Source organism: Nipponia nippon, unplaced genomic scaffold (genome assembly GCF_047370975.1).
Source record: "Nipponia nippon isolate SJK-2023a ecotype South Korea unplaced genomic scaffold, ASM4737097v1 scaffold_3, whole genome shotgun sequence".
NCBI lineage: Eukaryota > Metazoa > Chordata > Aves > Pelecaniformes > Threskiornithidae > Nipponia > Nipponia nippon.
In genome coordinates, this window is record NW_028262347.1 from 64431358 (window position 1) to 64450409 (window position 19052).

Below are 19052 nucleotides of genomic sequence, written 5' to 3' on the forward strand. Positions count from 1 at the left end.
ATTATTAATATTATACATAATAAGCATTTGATTTGGAAACTGTTTTATACGGAGGACAAAATCATCAATACTTATCCAATACTATACTAATCAGTCCCTTAAGGCTTCTTTCCTACAGAATCAATTCAATTGTTTGGTCCACTGAGCTACGATCCACTTTGTCAGAAAATGCTTTAGAAAGCTGTTGTGTATGAGATCGTTCTTAGCTGAACTAATGTCTCAACTAACATGGAAGTGAAGCGTTAGAGTGAGAGAGAGGCATGGGGACATATGAATGGGGTTAATAACTCAGCACCCCACCTCAGCATTCGCATGTCAAGATGCAGAGTTTGCATTTTTCCAGTTTCTTTGCTGAAAATCACCGTTAGCTCTTCCTCACATTTTGGTATCTTTTCCTGAGATACTTTCCCCCCTTGTCAACCTTGACTGATGCTAGTCCTCTTCTTGCCTCTTACAAAGCTTGCTTTTCATTTTCTGCAGTCATCCGCTGGAACATGCAAGTACAGTGGGAAGGACAGTCCTTTCCTTCTTCCTATACTTCAGGCTGGCTCTCCTCCATCTCTCAGTGGAAGCTTCTCTCAACTCGCAAATCCACTGTGTTAATTTTTTGCAGTTTTCCTACTCTCTGCTGGCTCTTCACACTTACCACATTTTCAACAGTGTAGTTAAACTTTTTCCTAAAAAAAGTCTGAAAAATACTAACAGCTGAAAAACTTTACTGAATTGAAAACGAGCTTGCAATAGGTTTCAGGTACGAGTTTACACAAGTGATATGAACGTCAGCATTGAAGCTGCCTTTCCTAGTTTATCTTCCCCAACTTTTTATTAATGTTGGTGAATCGTTTTTACCACAGCTCCTTTACAATGTCTGAGACACAAACTTTGACAGTGTATTTTCATTGTTGGCTAGCTAGACAGTTCAGAATGAGTGCGGTAAAATTTACAATCATAGAATAGTAAATAAGTTATGGACCACAATATCTACAGAAGTTACTACAGCCAAGAGGAAAAAGGATCTGGTATATCTTTTTCCACAAAAGCCTATGAACATATCTTTCTAGACTGATGAAGAATGGCCTTGGTGAAGATGTATAATAGTATGTTCAAGAAGGAAAATCCTCAAGAAGAGGTACATTTTTTGTACCATCCTGTCTGATGACTAGGATCATAACTAGGTCAGCTAATACAGTAATGTGATCAGCAGGCATCTGCTGTAAGCACAGCAGTTAGTAAAATATTAAAAAGGCTTCAAGATTAAAACTACTTTCCATTTAACAGGTAACATTTTTTAGGAAGGAAAGGCCAATTCTTAACCCCCCATACCAGTAATGCAGGTTTTCAACTGTGACTGTTGTGACACTGTTCCTGTTAAGCAAAAAAAAACCCACCAAAACCAAACATCCAACAACTCGCTCCTTACTCCAAAAAACCAGGAAACATCTGACCAAGTTAACGCTCAAGTATCAGAGTATCATCCTTGAGGAGTTAGCAGCAGAAACTATTGAAAAAATAAGTGGAAGATGAACTCTGTGATTCTAAGACAAACACATTCAATAAAGGCCCGTTTTCTTTACCAGAGGACTTCCACCACACAAAATCCTGGTATTACTAACACTAAGTTTTTACTTAATGTTCTTGCATCTCTCCTTTGTTTGCAAACCGTCAGTTGCAACTGAGAGTAACCTATGTCTTTTCCTTTGTTTAATTCTAAATGCAAATTGAATTGCTCATCATTCAGCCCCACGCTTAAAGCGGAATAAACAGCCTTTCAGTCTGTCAGGCCTTTGGCTCTTAAGTTGTCTCCTCTTCAACAAAAGGAATTCAGACTTCAAGTGTTCCTTACTTCTTTTAAGTGTTTAAAAATATTTTTTTAAATAAAATGATAAATTGTAAAGGATAAAGCTCAATAAAGTCTACCCTTGCAACATAACAAAGCAGTTTCTCTGTAAGAACAAAGTCACCAAGAGCGTTAGGCAGTGACTGCCTTGCAGCTTACACCAACCTAGAAGGCGAGTGAAATTATCTTGTTGTCCTTGGCTATTTACCTCGGTCCCTTCCTTACTCTTTCTCCAAAACTTAAACCTTTGGCTGAACCATTTCAGTACGCTAAACAAGCAGAAAATTGTTCTCTTTGTCAAGGTTAGTTTCCTGCCAGTCTAGCGTGCTGAAACAGCTTGGCAAAGGACCCAGTGACCACCTGAGCTGGTGCAAGAAGTCACCTTTCCTCTCTATAGCCCAGATAGATGGATTCAGGCTACCATGAAGCAGCAACCTTCATGTTTAAGTTTCAATTCTCTTTCATTCCCCCACTTTTTCCATCACCTGCCATCTTTGCTGCTTGCTGCTAAGTAGAATTTGCCTCCAAGCACTATAAAAAGGAAAGTTAACAAATGTTTTCTACCACAGTAGAACAGCAGAGTGTGAAAAATAAGAGGTGTCTGTATCCTTCATTTAAATCATTAACCACCAGTCGCAGGGCTTTCTTTGATCTAATGAAATCTTTAATTCCACATTCCTTGAGGCTTTTGTCTTGCATTACTACTAGTTGCTTTTGTTCACTGTGGTACTAAAGTAGTCCTGAGGATCACGCCAAAGTTCTGGTACAATTCACTGTATTTACATTTATGAATTTAAAAACTTCTCCATAGACTGTCACAGGTTTTTTAAAAAAAAAAAAAAATCTATCCAGATTTCCTAACTTATTTAAGAATACAATTTTGCTGTAGAGGTAACTACCACAGACTCTCAACAAGTGTTAAATCCATACAGCAGTGAAATTTTAAAAAAAGACTATCATGCATACACCAGCCTATTTCTCCACACACCTTAAGCTGAAGACAAGTCCTATTTGTGATAGAAAGCAAGCAGCCAACCAGCTAATTACAATAATTGCTTATAAGAAGCAAACGCTAGTTGAGCGCAGCTCTTACGCAGCTTGGGTCACATTAATTAAAATGACAAAACAAATAAACCCAGTCTCGCCTGAACTACAGAACTTATTCTGCTTTCTCCTTGCCAGAGCACACAATTAATTAGACTATCCAGAAAAGATAATCAGCACCTATTTAAAAGTTCTTGTTATTAATCTATAAAACAATTTGTTATACACTTTGCAATATACCACCACTAAACTATTACTACACTATGCATGCATTTTCTACCAACCAGTTACAAAATATAAGGGACAGATGGAATTGTTAGTCAAGTACAAATATATTCTGTTTGTTCAGAAATATCTGTGATCCAATAAAGCAACTAAGGTATCCCATTTTTATCACAAACAGGTCTCAAAACCTGAAACATAGCAAATGTACTTGTTTTTTTTTTAATTTGTAAAACACAATAATTTGCTCCCAATCACAGAAAACAGTCGCAAATAGAAACTGCCACAGAAACCACATTCTCCTAAATAGAATTCTATGTTCTACTCAGCAGACCATGCTGCCTTAGTAACCCTAGTACCAACATGAAAAATGAAATAATATAAAAGGCAGAACTGGCTCCTTGCCACTCATTGTAGAGTTAGGAGAGGTTTAAAAAAAAAAAAAAATCCAAACCAAGATACAACAGCTACCATGGTAGGATGTTGAAAACAACCAGCTAGTTTAGAAAACTGAAAAAAAAAACCAAACCCAAAAAAACCCAAAAACCAAACACCACTGAAAAAGATATTTTTATTTGACTCAGTCAAACTTCAGCTGATCTAACTGGAGAACTATTCAGTACATAAAACCTGCCGCAAGCCTTATAACTACTGAATCTACAGACTGGAAAAAGTTACATCAATTTTCAGTGATGTACATAAGCTTAAAAACGTCACAAGAGACTTTATTAGCACTTACAGACTGTATTCTAGCAAAATTATTAGGATTTCTTTAAACATTCTTTCTGAAAGCTACCTCGGATGATGCTGAAGACTCACATTTAAATCTACATTACTTACAGTCAATTAGAGAAAGTGTTTGACCTGTTGAAATTTAATGAATAAATTTACTAAACCAGCTCAAAGATTGAGGCACCAATATACACCCATCCAGTTCCAAACACTTAGATACTACCAACTTCTTGGTCATAATGATGTATTTTATTTCATGTTGATTTTATAGTGTTTTTCAAACACCATTAGTGAATAACTAGTACTAGAGAGATAAAAAAACTAGACATGCTACTCTGACTTCAGAAATGCCTACCCTCAAAACAAACCCTTTATCTGAGATAAAGTAAAAAAAAAAAAAAAGAATTTAAAGTCTGTGCTCCAAATGTCAGAAAATGCTGACTGAACACAACGTAACTGCATTTGAAAAGTATTTACTACTTATCAGTGCATTTAACAACAGCTTTACTAATGACTATACTGTTTAAGGGGCCTCGCTATGTAACAGATAAAGATATTAGAGCTAGTATCCCCCTTTTTGCGGTAAAAAAAGTTCTTAGCCACTTAGTTATGCAACGCATTTTTAAACAGTAAGTACATTTTGTTCGTTAACAAGCTTACTTGCTTGCCTCCTAGACGAAAGATTTTACAGAAAGTTGGTATCCTTCATGTAGAAATTTAATTGCCTTTTCACACTAAATTTTGTGCAGATATACTGGGAGAACCCACAAAAATATTTCACTTGATCAGAACCTTAGAAAAATAACAGCTTCCTTCAGTGCCCAAAGACACTCCTATGATCTCCTGAATTCAGTATTGATAGTGTGGAGAATTCATTTGATACCGAGCACTATACCTGCACTGCACAACAAGCTCCATTTTGAAAAGAGCGCGGGTTCTGTTTTCTGATTTTTACTGTTCATGTTGGTCGGGAGTGTCAAGGTGGGATGCTAGCTGGCAGCACTGTTCCCTGAAAACTCCTGCCTGAACTAACAGCACCTTCGGACAATGGGAATGGTTAAAAATGAGACCTTCACCTCTTTCACCATTTTTTGCTAGGGTCCGCATTCACGAAATGTCATCGGAAACACCATAAAGAAAGGCACTGTTGCAGCTCCTTCAAAACACACAAATGCTAAATAGGTGGAGTAACAAGACAAACATTTGCAGCCAGGGGTTTAAACAGGAAAAAAAGAAGAAAAGGCATGTAATTCTGCATCAAGCAGCCTTGTTTAACTTCAGTACTGGTCACAGAAGAGGAAATCAGTTGCATAAACACGTATTTCATCATTTTGGAAAGAAGCTGTGCGCAGGAGGGGAGATTAAGAGGATTCCATTGTACGCCCAAAAAGCTCAAGCGCAACTGGAATAAAAAAGCTAAAACAAAGAAACACATATGTTGCATACTGACTTCTGTATCCTGCACTAGCTATGAGAAAGTAGCTGTGTTCACACACACAGATGTGTGAACCGTTGATTACTACAAAAACCATCTCACATCTCAAAAAACTAAATATTGTACCTAGAACTCTCACGTGGTCAAAGCTGTTGGGGACAGTATACTTACTATACAAGAAGCTCATAGAGGACTTTCATGTCCTTGGCACGCTGGTAAAACTATGGCATGTAATCACATTTCTGTGAAAGGTATGCTCGAAATTAATCCAGAAAGACGAAGTTAGATTGCCACAACCCAGCACGTGTAAGCTTAGGACCACAAAGATGAAACGTGTCGGGATCTAAACCTAGCAAGTCTGGCTAAGGAAGCCTCAGATGAACAAGACTTCTCATTCAAATATAAAACATTAAGACCAGTACAGTTTCATGGGACAAAGATGAAAAAAAAAAAGGGGGGGGGGGGCCATCGGGAAGGGAAAATAAATTGATAATCCACCATACCACCACTACTCTCCATAATCACATTCCTTCTGTCTCCTACCTCGCAAGAGTTTTGGAGCTCATTGGGTGCCATGCTGAGGAGATTCGGTTCACTAAGCTTGCAGAAAACTAACCAGCAAATGCAATGCCGATTTTCTTCGGCGTTCGTGAGTTGAATCAACTTAGGAAAGACCTACGTGGTATTAAGTTAGCACAAGGGAGTAGATCCGGCTGAGCGGCCAGGCGCAGGTACAGAAAGCAGCAAAACCTCCCGCCCTGGGGGGCAGAGTGCCATTCGGTTGACTTCAGGGCAACCGCAGCGATAGGGAGCAGCATCAACCGTTACGGGCTACGGTTATGACAGAGCATTTCTACTACATTGTACATTACGCTGCCCTTCAAAAGCGGGTTGTTCAAACTGAAAATAAAACTTACATAAAATTTACACTTGGCCAAAAAGTGTCGCCAAAAAACTCTGAAACCTGAAGTAGCTTCTACGTAAGGCTGAACTGGAAGAGACTTAGCGGTTTCATGATCATTTGAAACGTTCTTTTGTTTCCCTTGGAAGTACAAATAAAATTATATTTCCTTCTAATTGAAATTCCCTCCAAAATCTTTCATGCAGCTAAATTTTCTATAGATACAGAAATTAATCAAATGAACTCTAGATTTGTTACAAAATAACATAAAGTGGAATATTGGAGCTTTGAAGAAATTAGTTTGTTTTTAAAAATAGCTACCATCAAAAGATATTGCCATTTAAAAAAACAAATCTCATTTGGTCTACAGTATTTTTAACTACATGCAACAAAAGAACTGCCTTTCCCGGCTAAACAAGTGTCAAGAAGGATATTATTAGAACAGCTTTAAAAATAAGATGTCTTTGAGTTTAACAACCACAACAAAATACAAATGGGAATAGCATTAGTGGCTTAAGTAACAACATAAATGAACAAAAAACTCAGTACCCAACACTTTGTATCCAACCAGTTTGTGGACATCCACAGAGACAAGAAATAAGCCTCCCAAGACATCAAAACTTTTCAGAAGAAGCTGCTACTCTACTAAGCAAGTTTTGTGTAATCAAACAAGCTACCACAGGACAGAGCTGTTAATCCTATTGCCCTTTGGGAAAGACACCATAAGCAGAAATTTCCTTAATATCCCCACTAAACTCAAGTATTTCAAGGTTGTATTCTAATGTTAGATCTAACTTGCCACAAATAAATCATAAAACGCCTAAGAAAAGAAAAGATGAGAGGTTATCAAAGTCATTGTCCTCTCTATACCTGGACCAACTTCCCCCCATCACTCCTGACATATGTTTGCCTGCAGAGGTGACAGAATCTATTAATGGACATTTTATAAGTAAGCTAAGAAAGCCTATTTTCACGCTTCACTATACCTAGCCATAAAGTAAAAGGTCTAATAGTAACGTGAAACCATCTCTTCTGCTACCATTTAAGCTCACTACTTCTGGCAGTAATCACCACAAGCCTGGAAAACAAGTTATTTGCATTCTTCTTTGCATCAGATTTCACAATTTCCATTTCTTTTTTAAACAACCTCAGTTTTTTTTTTTCAGTCTTTCCTCAAAGCTCTGACCTTCCAGACTTCAGATCACTGTTACTATTCTCCTCTAGACTCTCCTCAGCTAGACCACTTATTTCTTGAAGCTGTGACCCCAAGTCAGACGTACTATTCAGCTAAGGCCTTTCCTGTGCTACACAAAACAAAAGAATTATTTCACTTATCTTTTGAGATATACTCCTGCAGAATATTAGCTGGATATGAAGCATCTTGTAGCTAAAGTTTAACTTGCCCTCACAATTAAATAGGATGTCATTCACACACTATAAAGTTAGCTCAATCACTGAACACAAACGCAATGAAACATAATTGAGATTCAACATAAAATATATTCCCAAAACCACAAAAGCAATGAAGCAAAAAAATGCTTATATCGTTTCAACTTTCCAAATAAGTAGCATGTTTAACTGTAAACTCTTCAGAGAAATAGAAACTTAAAAGGAAAGTTATTCTAATTCCCAGCACGATAGGTTCCCTAAATGTTATAGCAACAAAAACAAGCCCAGTTTTTCTTGGTGTACCTATGTTACTTTATGAGAACCCACCACTTACTTCATATTATAAGGTTAGAGGCGCCTTTTCATTCTATGCATTCCATTCTTCTTCTTAAATCTGTTTTATAAGATTACGATTTCTAAATATAGAACTAATATTCATGCAGGATAAATTCCAGCATTGCCGCCTAGAAAACGATCGACCACCCAACAGCTCAGGCCCTCACTTCATAACCTTCAAAGTCATTTTCTTCTTCCGAAGAGCAGTTCAGGGCACAAAGCTCCGAGTACAGAAAATCCCATTTGAATTATTTAATATTGGTGTAAATAATCTCTAGCAACAAGAACAGAGCCTTTCCTCCCAGCTGTCACACACTCCTTACTATATCAACAACCCTGTAATACTCTGAAAACCTTCCATCCAAACAATCTCTGGTCCCGAGAATTCGTCCTGGGGAAGAAGCCAACCCACGTGCCTCCGGACGCCAGCACTCATCCTAGGCCTCCCAACAGCAGCAACTGAATGGTCAGCGGAACAGGAAAATTTCTGCTAAATTCACTTGTCCCTATCCTTTCCAAATCCTTATGCCTCCAAGAAGTATCTGTTTCCTAAACATACTACATGAGTGCATGCACAGCTACTCTTCCTAATCTTGAATTGTAATACAGAAAAAAATGCTTTAGCAATTATTATACTCGTACGTAATGACTTCATTATTAGAAGAAGATTTTTAGCATCAGCAGTTAGGCTACTGAGGCAGCTTCCAAAGAACTAAATTCATAATTTGATTAAAAACCGGCCACGAGTTGAACGATATGGCTTAATCTTGTTTTTACAAATTCAAGGGTTGGGGTTTTGAAGTGACACTGATGTAGTTTTAGCCAACACAGAAGCACCCGATTACGATCTTGATACAGAATACCTCCTTCACCAGAGAGCTCCAACTTACAAGTTTGTGTAAGACTACTTCAAGGTCTGTCAGAGATTCTTCTTGTCCACCCCTCTTTTAAAACGACAAACAGAGTATAGAACTGAAAGTTTTCCTTCTGGAAACTGGGACAGCAGTTCCCGAAAGATTATAGGGAACTAAAACCTTTCCAGGTATCTCCTCAAAATAAATGAGGTTATGCTCTTTGACGGGCTTCCGCAGCAAGGTTACTTTTAAAGCTTAGATTTACATTGTCTTAAAGGAACGAAACAAAACACTAGAACATGTACTTACATTAGAGCCATGAGTCAGTTAGAAACACTTCAGTATTTTTCTGACTTATGTCACTTTGAATTTGCATTACACTTTAGGTTGGCTTGTTTTTGTATTAAGGATAGTTTCCATTTTAACTGTATCAGCAATTTTTTAGTCTCAAACTTTATTAAAAGTACAGGTTTAGATGAAGTAATAGGTCTACTTGTAGAGCAAACAAAACTTAATTACTTATGACCTGAGGAAGAACTAGCCAACTAAAGAAATTCTAGGACCAGCTCTGCCTTAGACCTATATTTTCAGTATTTCCAATGTATAAGAAGTTTACTTTTAAGTAATACACGAACACCCACGCACACTCCCTAACCTTGAATATCTGCACCCATACTTGTGACATACCAACCTCTCTGGCTGGCAGGCGTTCCAGATACCAGACTGCTTCTCTCTGTCCCCTGCTCTCATATAGGGATGGAAGATATTCAGGTGAGGGGGAAGCTACACTATGTCATTTAGCATTTGGAGTCAAATGTAATGACTGACACAGGCTAAAATATTTTTGAAGTTGAAGTGACTTATGGCAGTTTCACAAACATCCCCCCCCCCCTTGGTATGAAAACTGATTAAAAAAAAAAAAAATCTTGCCTCCTGCCACTGCTTCCCCCTCTCCTTTCTCTTGCGCTGCAGTTTATTTACCCAACTCGGCTGTATTAATAGTACTGTTTCTAGGGCCACAATATAAACCAGTTATTGAAATAATTCCACAGAGATTTGTTTTTTCTATGGCAGGAATAACTGATAAATTCAGTTCCATGCGCAGTTGCACCAGCACAATCTGGCAATAAAAGTCAGCAAGAAGCTTTTTAACCTCATTTTGCTGCTGAAAGAAAGCATTTGTTGAACCCCACTCTTTAGGTATTTAGGTTTCTCAACCAGTTGAGAGTTTCTCCTTACTCAGGAAAGTTAAGACCGGACTTGCATTACTCAAAGCATTTAATCACCCTGCTGGTTAGGTGTAAAATACATGTATACTGCTGAGTTTTGCCTTCCTTCAGCAAGTAAGCCAGTAGCTCCTTAAGATGAGGGAATCAATCTCACCTTCACTAGCATTGATAGGGGCAGAGTCTTTCCCTGCTTCTCCTTTCTGGCGGTCTACCCAGCATGAGCTCCAGTACTTGTCAAACTTCTCAACTCATTAATTCCACTACAATCCACCATGCTATTAATAAATAAAATGGATGAAAAGATAGTCTTTCTCTGGGGAGCTGGGAGTCAAACTGGACCGCTCTGTGAGCTGATGATCGAAGCCAGCCCATTTTCCCTGCTGGAGGCTCTCCCCCCAGAGCAGCAAGGAGCCGTTACTCGGTGGGCTCGGCACCTCACAGGGCCACAAGACTCTGCTCACAGATGAGAGGTCCTGTACCGATTACAGAGACACGCTCGGGAAAGCTGAGCTCAACTACTCTTCAGCAACTAAGGCTCGGAACACGAAGGCAGAGCTTCTGGCATCTGTATTTACCTCCAGAACAGACCTGATGCATGGCGTTTGGCAATTCGTTCTGACTTCGATGCCTACAGTATTCGAATCTGCAAAATACCTCGTGTTGTTGCAGCACATTTTATTCCACCTTCTGAAAACATTTCAGAAGCGTTAGCAACTTACGCTTTAACCCTAGCAAAACAGGTAGTACGGCTCGCTCTCCGTGGGATTGGGAAGTTAAGTAATACGCCCCAAAACACAGGAAGCCTGTAAGAGAGACACACACCAGGGGCCTGACATCCTCAGCGCTGCAGAGTGCCCTGTCCGTTAACGCTTCCTCAGACTCCTCGTGCAGAAACGGTGAGCCAGGCCAACATCCACAAAAGGACCCGTACCCGATCCTGGTTTTTTAAAATATATTTCGAGCGTTTCAAAACCGCTGGGGGAAACCGGTTACAAACCCCCCCCACGAAAGCCTTGCCGGCCACGGCCGCCGGGCAACAGCAAGCCTGACAGGCGGGGCACGGAGGTGGGCTTCTCTGCCCCCCGCGCGGCCCGCCAGCCCTCCCCGGCCGGAGCGCGGCGGCACGGCGGGGGAAGCCCCGGCCCCCGCGGCTCCGGGGGCGCCGCCTCCTCAGGGCGGCACGGGCCGCCCCCGAGCCGGAGCGGGCCCGGGCCGCGGCCGCTGCCTGCCGGCGCCGGGGGACGCGCGGCGGGAGCGAGGCCGCGGCGAGGCGCGGAGCCTCCCCGCCCCGACACTGCATCGCCCGCGGCGGCGGGAGCGAGCGGCGCCCCCCGCCGCCGGAGGGGGGAGGAGGCCGGGGCCTCCCCGGAGCGGGGATCCCCGCCGCCGCCGCCGGCCCCGCGCCTCACCCTGCCCCGCGGGGCCCCGGCGAGCCCCGCGCCGCCGCCCCGGCCGGGCCCGCCGCCGGCCCCCGGGTGCGGGCCGGCCGGAGGGGGCGGGGGCGCGATCGGCGGCGGGGGGGCGGGCGACCGCCGCAGCCGCCGTGTGGCCTCACCTCCTCCGGGATGGCCGGGTCGCCGCTGCCGCCGCTGCCCGCCGGGTAGCAGGCGCCGAGCGCGGGCGGCGGCGGCTCGGGCTCCATGTCCCCGTTGAAGAGCGAGGCCCCCTCCGCGCTGCTGCCGCTGCTCAGCGCCGCCATCTTGGATCGAAGCGCTGGGGCGAGGGAGGGGGGAGCCGCGTCCCCGCCGCCGGGACGCCCCCAGCCGCGACCCGTAGTGGGAGGGGGGAGGGGGGCGAGCGCAGATCCCGGCCAGCTCCCAGCGGCCCGCGCCACCGGGACGTCACGCCCGGCCCGTGACGTCACGTCACCCAGAATCGCCGCCGCGGCCACTGCGCATGAGCCGCCTGACGTCACCGGGAAACACCCTGACGTCACGGCGCGACCACCCGTCGCCCTGGGAACTCGAACGTGGGCTCGGGCCCCGCCCCCTCGCCGCGGCCCCGCCCCCGCCGCCGCCGCCGCCGCCGCAGCGCCCCCTGGCGGCGCGGCGCGCGGGGAGGCTGGCGGGCGGCGCGGGCGGGCGCGGGGGCGGCGGGGGGGGGGCGGCGGGGCGGGCGGAGCCCGGGCAGAGCCGGCGGGAGCGGGGCGAGCGGCAGGTGCCGGAGCGGCTGCGGCGGGGGCCCGGCGCCGCCCGGCCTGCGCGCCCTCCCCGGCAGCGGCCTGAGCGGCAGCGCGGGGAGCCCCGCACGCCGCGGGTGGAATAAAGCCGGGAGTCAGGTGCCGGCAGGGTGAAAATGAGAGGCGAATGGGATCTGGCGTCCCCGGTGAGCCGGCCGCGTGCTGCAACAGGAGCGTGCTGGAAGCGGTGAACAGGCCAGGGAGGAAAGGGACTGCCAGACCCCAGGGCTGGTCTGACATCATCTGACAAGAGCGGTGTGGCTGCGAGGTAAATCTTTATAAGCACGTGCCGTGCGACAACGGCAGAGATACTTCCAAAAATCACGCTTTCACCTGAAGATGTTGTGCCTGCTCGAGTCCTAACTAAACTAATTGATTGCTAGGACTGAGAAAACATCCTGATTTTTTCCCTTGACAGCGTTGAGGCCTTGACCTGCCACAAGCCGGTGCTTTATTTAGGTACGGTGTTTTGAGCGAGTGAAGGGTCTGATCGTGAGCTCAGGAGAAACGGGGACGCCTTCCTTCTCCTCTTTAACACCGGCCTCTCATCCTCTGGCCAGCTTTATCCCATCTGCAGGTCTGGGAGCAGATCCCACTTTCCAAATACGCATGTCGATCCTGTCTGCACCTTGTCTGCGTGACGGGACGTGCACCGCCTTCCCCGGCGGCCTGCCTTACCGAGGAAAAACGGTGGGCTCCCGCAGCGGGACCGGCCATGGGCTTCGGCCCGCTGGTGCAAGTGACAGAGGACGCGGGGTGGTAGGTGGAGCGCCTTGGGAAACCTCGCTCCCTCCAGCTCAGAAACGAAGAGGAGCTGGAGCCGGCAGCCGCCACTCCCCCCATGTCCCCAGTGCCTGCGGCCATCTTCCGCCCAAGGGGCAGAGTGCTCCTGTTTAAAGTAAAAAATTGACCGGTGTCATATCCCTGCATGCCACACCCATTGAAACGCCGCTTACACACATAAGGCAGTCACTAAATCAGGGATTTTAAGTTTCTTTCTTGCTGAAAAGGTCTTTATGATAAATACCAAAATGCGAAGAGTATTTTATTGCATTGCAAAGAAAAGCTAACGTATCAGAACAGCAGCAGGATTTCGGAGAAGGTAAACCTGATATATTTTATGGTAGTCAATTAAAATACTAAGTTGAAACATGCAAGTGCAAACATCCTTATCTTTGTTTCGCTTCAATTGTGAATACGTCACCATACAACCTTTTAATGTAATAATCCTGATAATAGATTTCGAGGTTTATATTTCACCTTTCACACTGGGGCCACTGGTGTGTAAAAGCATTTCAAATTCAGTTCGATACTAGCAGTGCTGTAACGGGTAAATAAATGCAGCATCAATTTACTGTATGGGCACAGCAAAAGCATGATGGAGTCAGGAATAACAGACCCTGTGGTATGGAGGGAAGGAACTTTGGGCATGAATTTAGCTGAGGGTCTTTCCTGTAGAGAGCTACGCAGTATTAAACGCCTCCTGAACACAAATGAGAAATAAGCAAAATAATCTAGTTAATATTTTAATGGATTTTAATTGATTACCTGACAGGCTATGCTTTCCTGAGACAGAAGCCTAGCTTTTCCTATGACTGGTGGCCTGCAGTGCAGTCAACAAAAAGGCACAAATATATGAGAATCAAATGTACAAACTAAGCAGCTCTCCAAGTTCAGAGATTTCTCTCTAATAGCCACGTTAATCAAGAGGATAATTATCAGCAATTCCTGCTATGCGATGGGAAAGTGTAATGGTAATGAAAAGTGCACACAGACTCTGGAAAATAACACACATGCTGAGGACTAAACGCTGGCACAAATATCCTTGATCTTTGAAGGGAAAGGCGGCACAGGTGATATGAGATGGCTCTCCCAGGACACAGCCTGTTGATGTTAATGGAAAAGCCAACAGAGTAATATGGATTAATTAACAGAGTAAGTCCATTCGTTTCAATGAAATTTATACCAAGGGATAATTTAGTCTTAATGTACAGAACATAGTCATAGCCCTTGTTTTATTCCCCAAGCAATTTATGTCCTGGGCATAACCCTAGCAGTGGAATTAGTAGGCTACTCTCAATCTGTAACTTCTAATACCTTTCCCAATGCCTTTAGTAACCTTGCGTGCCTTTGTTCCTGAGCTTCTGATTTCTTCAGAAGATTTGCATTCATATAAAATCTATTTGCTAGACTTTGTTATTACATTTGATGTACCACCTGAAGAGTTGCAATTCTAAACCCTAATATTGACAACTGATGACCAAAACTGGGAACACGGCAGAGTTACCACCCGAAACATATGAGATAAAAACCAGTGTTCCACCTAAAATAAAGAACTGAGTACTATTTTGAAAGATAGTTGTGTAGGAAGGAGACAGAAATCTACTATTTATGCTATACTTTCGTTTGGGGGAATCCACACATAGTGATAAAGGGAATTCCCTGCTCCTTCACATGGTGGCATCTCTGGTCTCTGCTTAATCCATCATGATGGAAGATAAATCCTTAATAACTGTAACTATTTCTTGGTGATATGAAACCCTATATACTGATAATTGATATCATCAACATCTTTTACAGAGACTAGCTTTCATTGTCAACATAGGTCAAAATCAAACTTATTACCTAGATGTGAGAGGCTGGTTTCTGCTATCAAATCCGTAGGCCACTCGGGGAACTGGCTGGTTGATTCCTACAATGCAGCACAGCCAGTTTATCTGGTATTGCTGCAGGTAATGCATACTTGTAAATACAAAACCTGCCACCTCCCATCAAACTCTTAGTTATGCACTGGGGGTTGATCCTGCTCAGAATTTTTTTATTTTAATTCAGATCAGAAAACAAGTCCAGCTGTTAAAAGACAAAGACTCTGCAGCTAGATTGCCCACCACCAGAACATTTGTCTGATCTAATCAACACCTGAACTTCCAGAGAACAATGTTTTAATGAGTCAGTAAAAAAAATCATATGGCTACCTGACAGCAACTGTCTCATTGTGAGCATTTGAACACGCCTTTATCCTCCCCCCCTAAAAGAATTAATCTTAATGAGGTGCTCCAAAACGAGAATGTCCAAAAGTGATATTAGATGAAACCTAATATTGGTCTCATTTATTATATTCTTTCAATAGAAGAGAGTACCTCTAAAAAACCCCAGCCTTCCAGTTTCTTAATCAAAAAATTACATAATTTGCATATTGGTATGATAATGGAAACCATTTTTTAAAGTGGTGTGGAAATTTGACACATCTTAAACTCTGGATGTCTGAAGTGCCCTTAAAATTTGCCCAAATTTCCAAAAACTCTTAGCCTTTTCACACACTGAAAAGAGAATATTTGTCCCATACATTGCAGTGTTTGCACTTGGCCCACGTACATTTGAAAACGCTGGATTAAATTCTGCACCATGAGAAAACAATTACAGATCTTCTAAAGTATGTTCAAATACACACGTCACTTTTAAATGCTGAGGTATGAAGTGGAAATGCACAACTTCATGTATCTAAGGCATTGGTACTCTTTATATGTCAGATTAATCCTCAGTCTTAACAGCGGAAATACAGGTGTTGATGGAACAGAGACACTAATGACAACAGTCACGTTCCCAGTAATCTTGGCCAGAAAATGTGAAGCAGAACAAAAATTAGGCTGTTGTCCAGACTTCAGTCATCTTCTGATCACTAGTCAGAATAATACATGCTAAAGAAAATTACTTTGCTCTCCAGGAAAAGAAGGTTGAAGATATTTTTTGAGGAAAGAACCCCGATTTTTTTTTTCACTTCTCTTTAGCACCTATAGAGGTCTATTTTCCCACTCACTTTGAGATATACTATACATCTTTTCATATTTCTAGGGATTGCTGTCTGATTGCTCCGATGTGAGGCAATAGAGAAAGCAAGGCTGCTTTTATTTTTTTTCTTTAAACTATTCCTGTACAGATCATACGTACTTTTTCCTTTGGTAGCTTCTTGAGAACTTCTAGTTCAGGAGATCTACCATTCTGTGACACTGCTGAACCTCAAACATTCATACCTTCAGTGAGAAATTAGGTAATATTCAGGTGGTGATTTGAACTTGGCAGCTGAACAATCTCATCTATATTTTTTTTCAGTTCATGGAGCTTTCATAGCTCTTTGCCTTGAAGTTAAATAAAGAGCAGAAGTAATGAGGATGGGTGGAGACTAGGAGAAAAAAGGAGGCAGGGAAAAAAGAAGAAAATGTGAATCCACCAGGTTCTTAACTCAGTTTTCATTCTACTGTTAAAAGCAAGGTTAATCTAACAAGCTTTCTTTTATATATAAATAATAACGTATTCTGGATTTTCTTGTAATGATATTGGAAATATTTAGATAGTTTTCATTTGATTTAAGCATAATTTATTTTAAAGTCATTATTTATAAAACTGTTGCTCTTCTCTCCCTAAGCCACAGCCCAAACCTTCAGAAAGGAAAAAGAAGAACATTTTCTTTTGGAGGCAACGTGTGGGAGGCGGGGAGCAGGAAGGGCGATGGGACTGGGACATGGGAGTGACTTTGAATATGGGTCCCTTCTGTACTCTGCGCATTGTTCGGTATCGCAAGAATAAAATGCTAACCTGTTTCCTTCCTTGTCTGAGTGGTGAACTCATGGTCCAGCTATGCATGTGCTGCATCCCAGTGCTCTGCCTCTCTCTCTGCCGGCTTCCCTGCCTTCCCTCGTGTACTAGCATGGGAAGCTGAGAAAACTACACGTTTTATTGAACAGTAGTGTAAATACCGACAGGTGTGGCATATCAGGGACCATCAAGGGAGAGCATGAGCCCTGACACCACTATTAAGAGAACAGAAGTAGCAGCCAGTGGAAAAGGAGGGGAAGGAATGGGGCAAAAGGTTAGATGGAGAGAGAACATAGTAGAAGTGGACACTGGAACTCCTAGGAAATGAGAAACAGATGAAAATAGGGAAACAAAGGAGTAAGGAGCACTGAATTTCCTGCCTGATGTACTTTACTGAAACCGGGACCAAATCTCACATTTGAGAAGATTAGTCAACACCCTCTGTTACCTTAGCATCCCTTGTCATTGCTTTAATGCATTCAGCTTGTTCAGATATCTGATTTCTGAGTCCTTTCTGTTGGATAGCGGTAAGTTGATCAGCTTTAAGGACTAAATAGTTTTAGATCCCTCACATTATTATTCCAATGTAAGGAATCACATTTCATAACTCAAAACCATCCCACTTAGGCACAAAAAAACTACTAACACGATTGAGTGAGTTCCAAGAAAGGGCAGGAAAGGATACCACCTCAAACAAGTTATTTTGCTGTTCAGAAAATGACAGTTCAATTACGTTCCAGTCTTAGGATTTTCCTTCATAATATCCAGGCCAGCTGAGCTTCCCCTGGCCTGAATACCTGCTGTAATTTGATTCTCCAGCACTTTACAGATATCTGGGTTGGTAACTCTCTCCATCTCTGATCTAATAACAGTTTAGACAGTAACTGCACCTTTTGGTTTCTAGTCTCTTCACTGAGCAGAACAAGTCCATTAGGGTTGGTATTGGCCTGCAGTAAGGAAACTTTAAGAGTCCAAAAAGGCTAAATCAATAATACGAATCAAATACAGAAACCACAGCTTTGACGTGGGACAAAGAGAACATGGTGGCCAATGATGATTTTTCAGGGCAATACCTCATGTTGCTGGAGTTTTAAGAGTTATTGTTCTTCAGTGATAGGTCAAATAGGATGAATAACCGGTTTAAATGAATGCTTATATTGTAATATACATACACACATCTTACGTATTTAAACGTGTCTTGCTGACTGAGTCAGTATCACAGTTCATAATCCATCCTTGTCTTTTAATCCTCACTACCACTGAGACAGCACAAGCCTCACAGACATTTAGACTCTCTTATAAAGGCCAGCTGCCTGCCAAGCATGTGGGAATTAGGACAGTCTCTGAATCACGTTGAAATATTCTCATCGTTCCTGTGAGTATGCACTTGGCCAAAGGCAAAATTTCTGGTGCAGTGGTCAATGGCCCCTCAACGTTCTTGATGCTGTGGATTGCTTGAAGCTTGTGGCCCTCGGACGTGGTTATTCCTTTTTAATATAATATGACTTCTCTCTCCAGAAGACACATTTGTTTTGGTAAATGAACACAATTTCTGTTACCCCCCTCTGGGGGAATTCTGCAAGGCTCCAGCTTAGATCTTCATTTTATTTTTAAGTGGTTTGCATGCCTAGTCAATACCCTACTATCTGTCCTCAGAGGACATTAATGTTTATTAATAAACTTGATGATGCTATCAAACAACTTGAGATTGAAAATACTGAGACACATCACACTGGTGTCAGGCAACGGAGCAGTATTTTGGCAAACATCACAGCATATAAGCAGAATGACTAAGTGCAAAAGCAGAAAAATAAAGAGGGTGCAGTGTTACTTTCTAGTTGTCAGTAACAACTCTGACATTCCCTAGCCTCATTAATAGTTTTTGGTTTATGCTGTTCATTCAAAAAGCATTTGTGAAGTTTAGAGCTTGTGAACAATACTTAACCTGCACATCAGTTGCACCAAACAGACCCAGGCCAGACAGCCAAGAAATAACATATAACACTGCCTCACACGCAGCCTGAGGATCAATCGCCTCCCATCCACTCACGCAAGAAATGTTGTCTGTCTAGGTGGCATCTGCACTGCCTCATTCACGGGCTCCTCTCCGATATAAATGTGCCAGTTTGGAGAAGCCAGCCAAATACTGCTTCAGATTGGAGCCTTCAGGTAAATGCTCCTATGCCTACAAACTAGACGGAATACTAAGTAACATCAGCTGAAACATCAGTCACATCTCTTACTTAAATGAAAGGCCAGCATAAACTCTGACATCTTAGAAATAATTTCAAAAATCAAAAA

At 42.8% G+C, this 19052-nt stretch overlaps 1 protein-coding gene across 3 annotated transcripts in view; it reads right to left on the minus strand.

Moving 5' to 3' along the window:
• The window catches only part of BRAF (B-Raf proto-oncogene, serine/threonine kinase), an 89777-nt gene extending 77834 nt beyond the window's left edge, over positions 1 to 11943 (minus strand). For 2 of the 3 annotated variants that reach the window (XM_087763774.1, XM_087763776.1), the window contains exon 1: positions 11535 to 11942. In XM_087763774.1, the coding sequence (XP_087619900.1) occupies positions 11535 to 11678 (144 nt within the window). In that variant the 5' untranslated portion in view covers positions 11679 to 11942. Of the gene's footprint in view, positions 1 to 11534 lie in introns of all 3 variants that reach the window. The other variant, XM_087763777.1, reaches the window with a different exon arrangement.
• Between the last annotated feature and the right edge of the window lie 7109 nt (positions 11944 to 19052).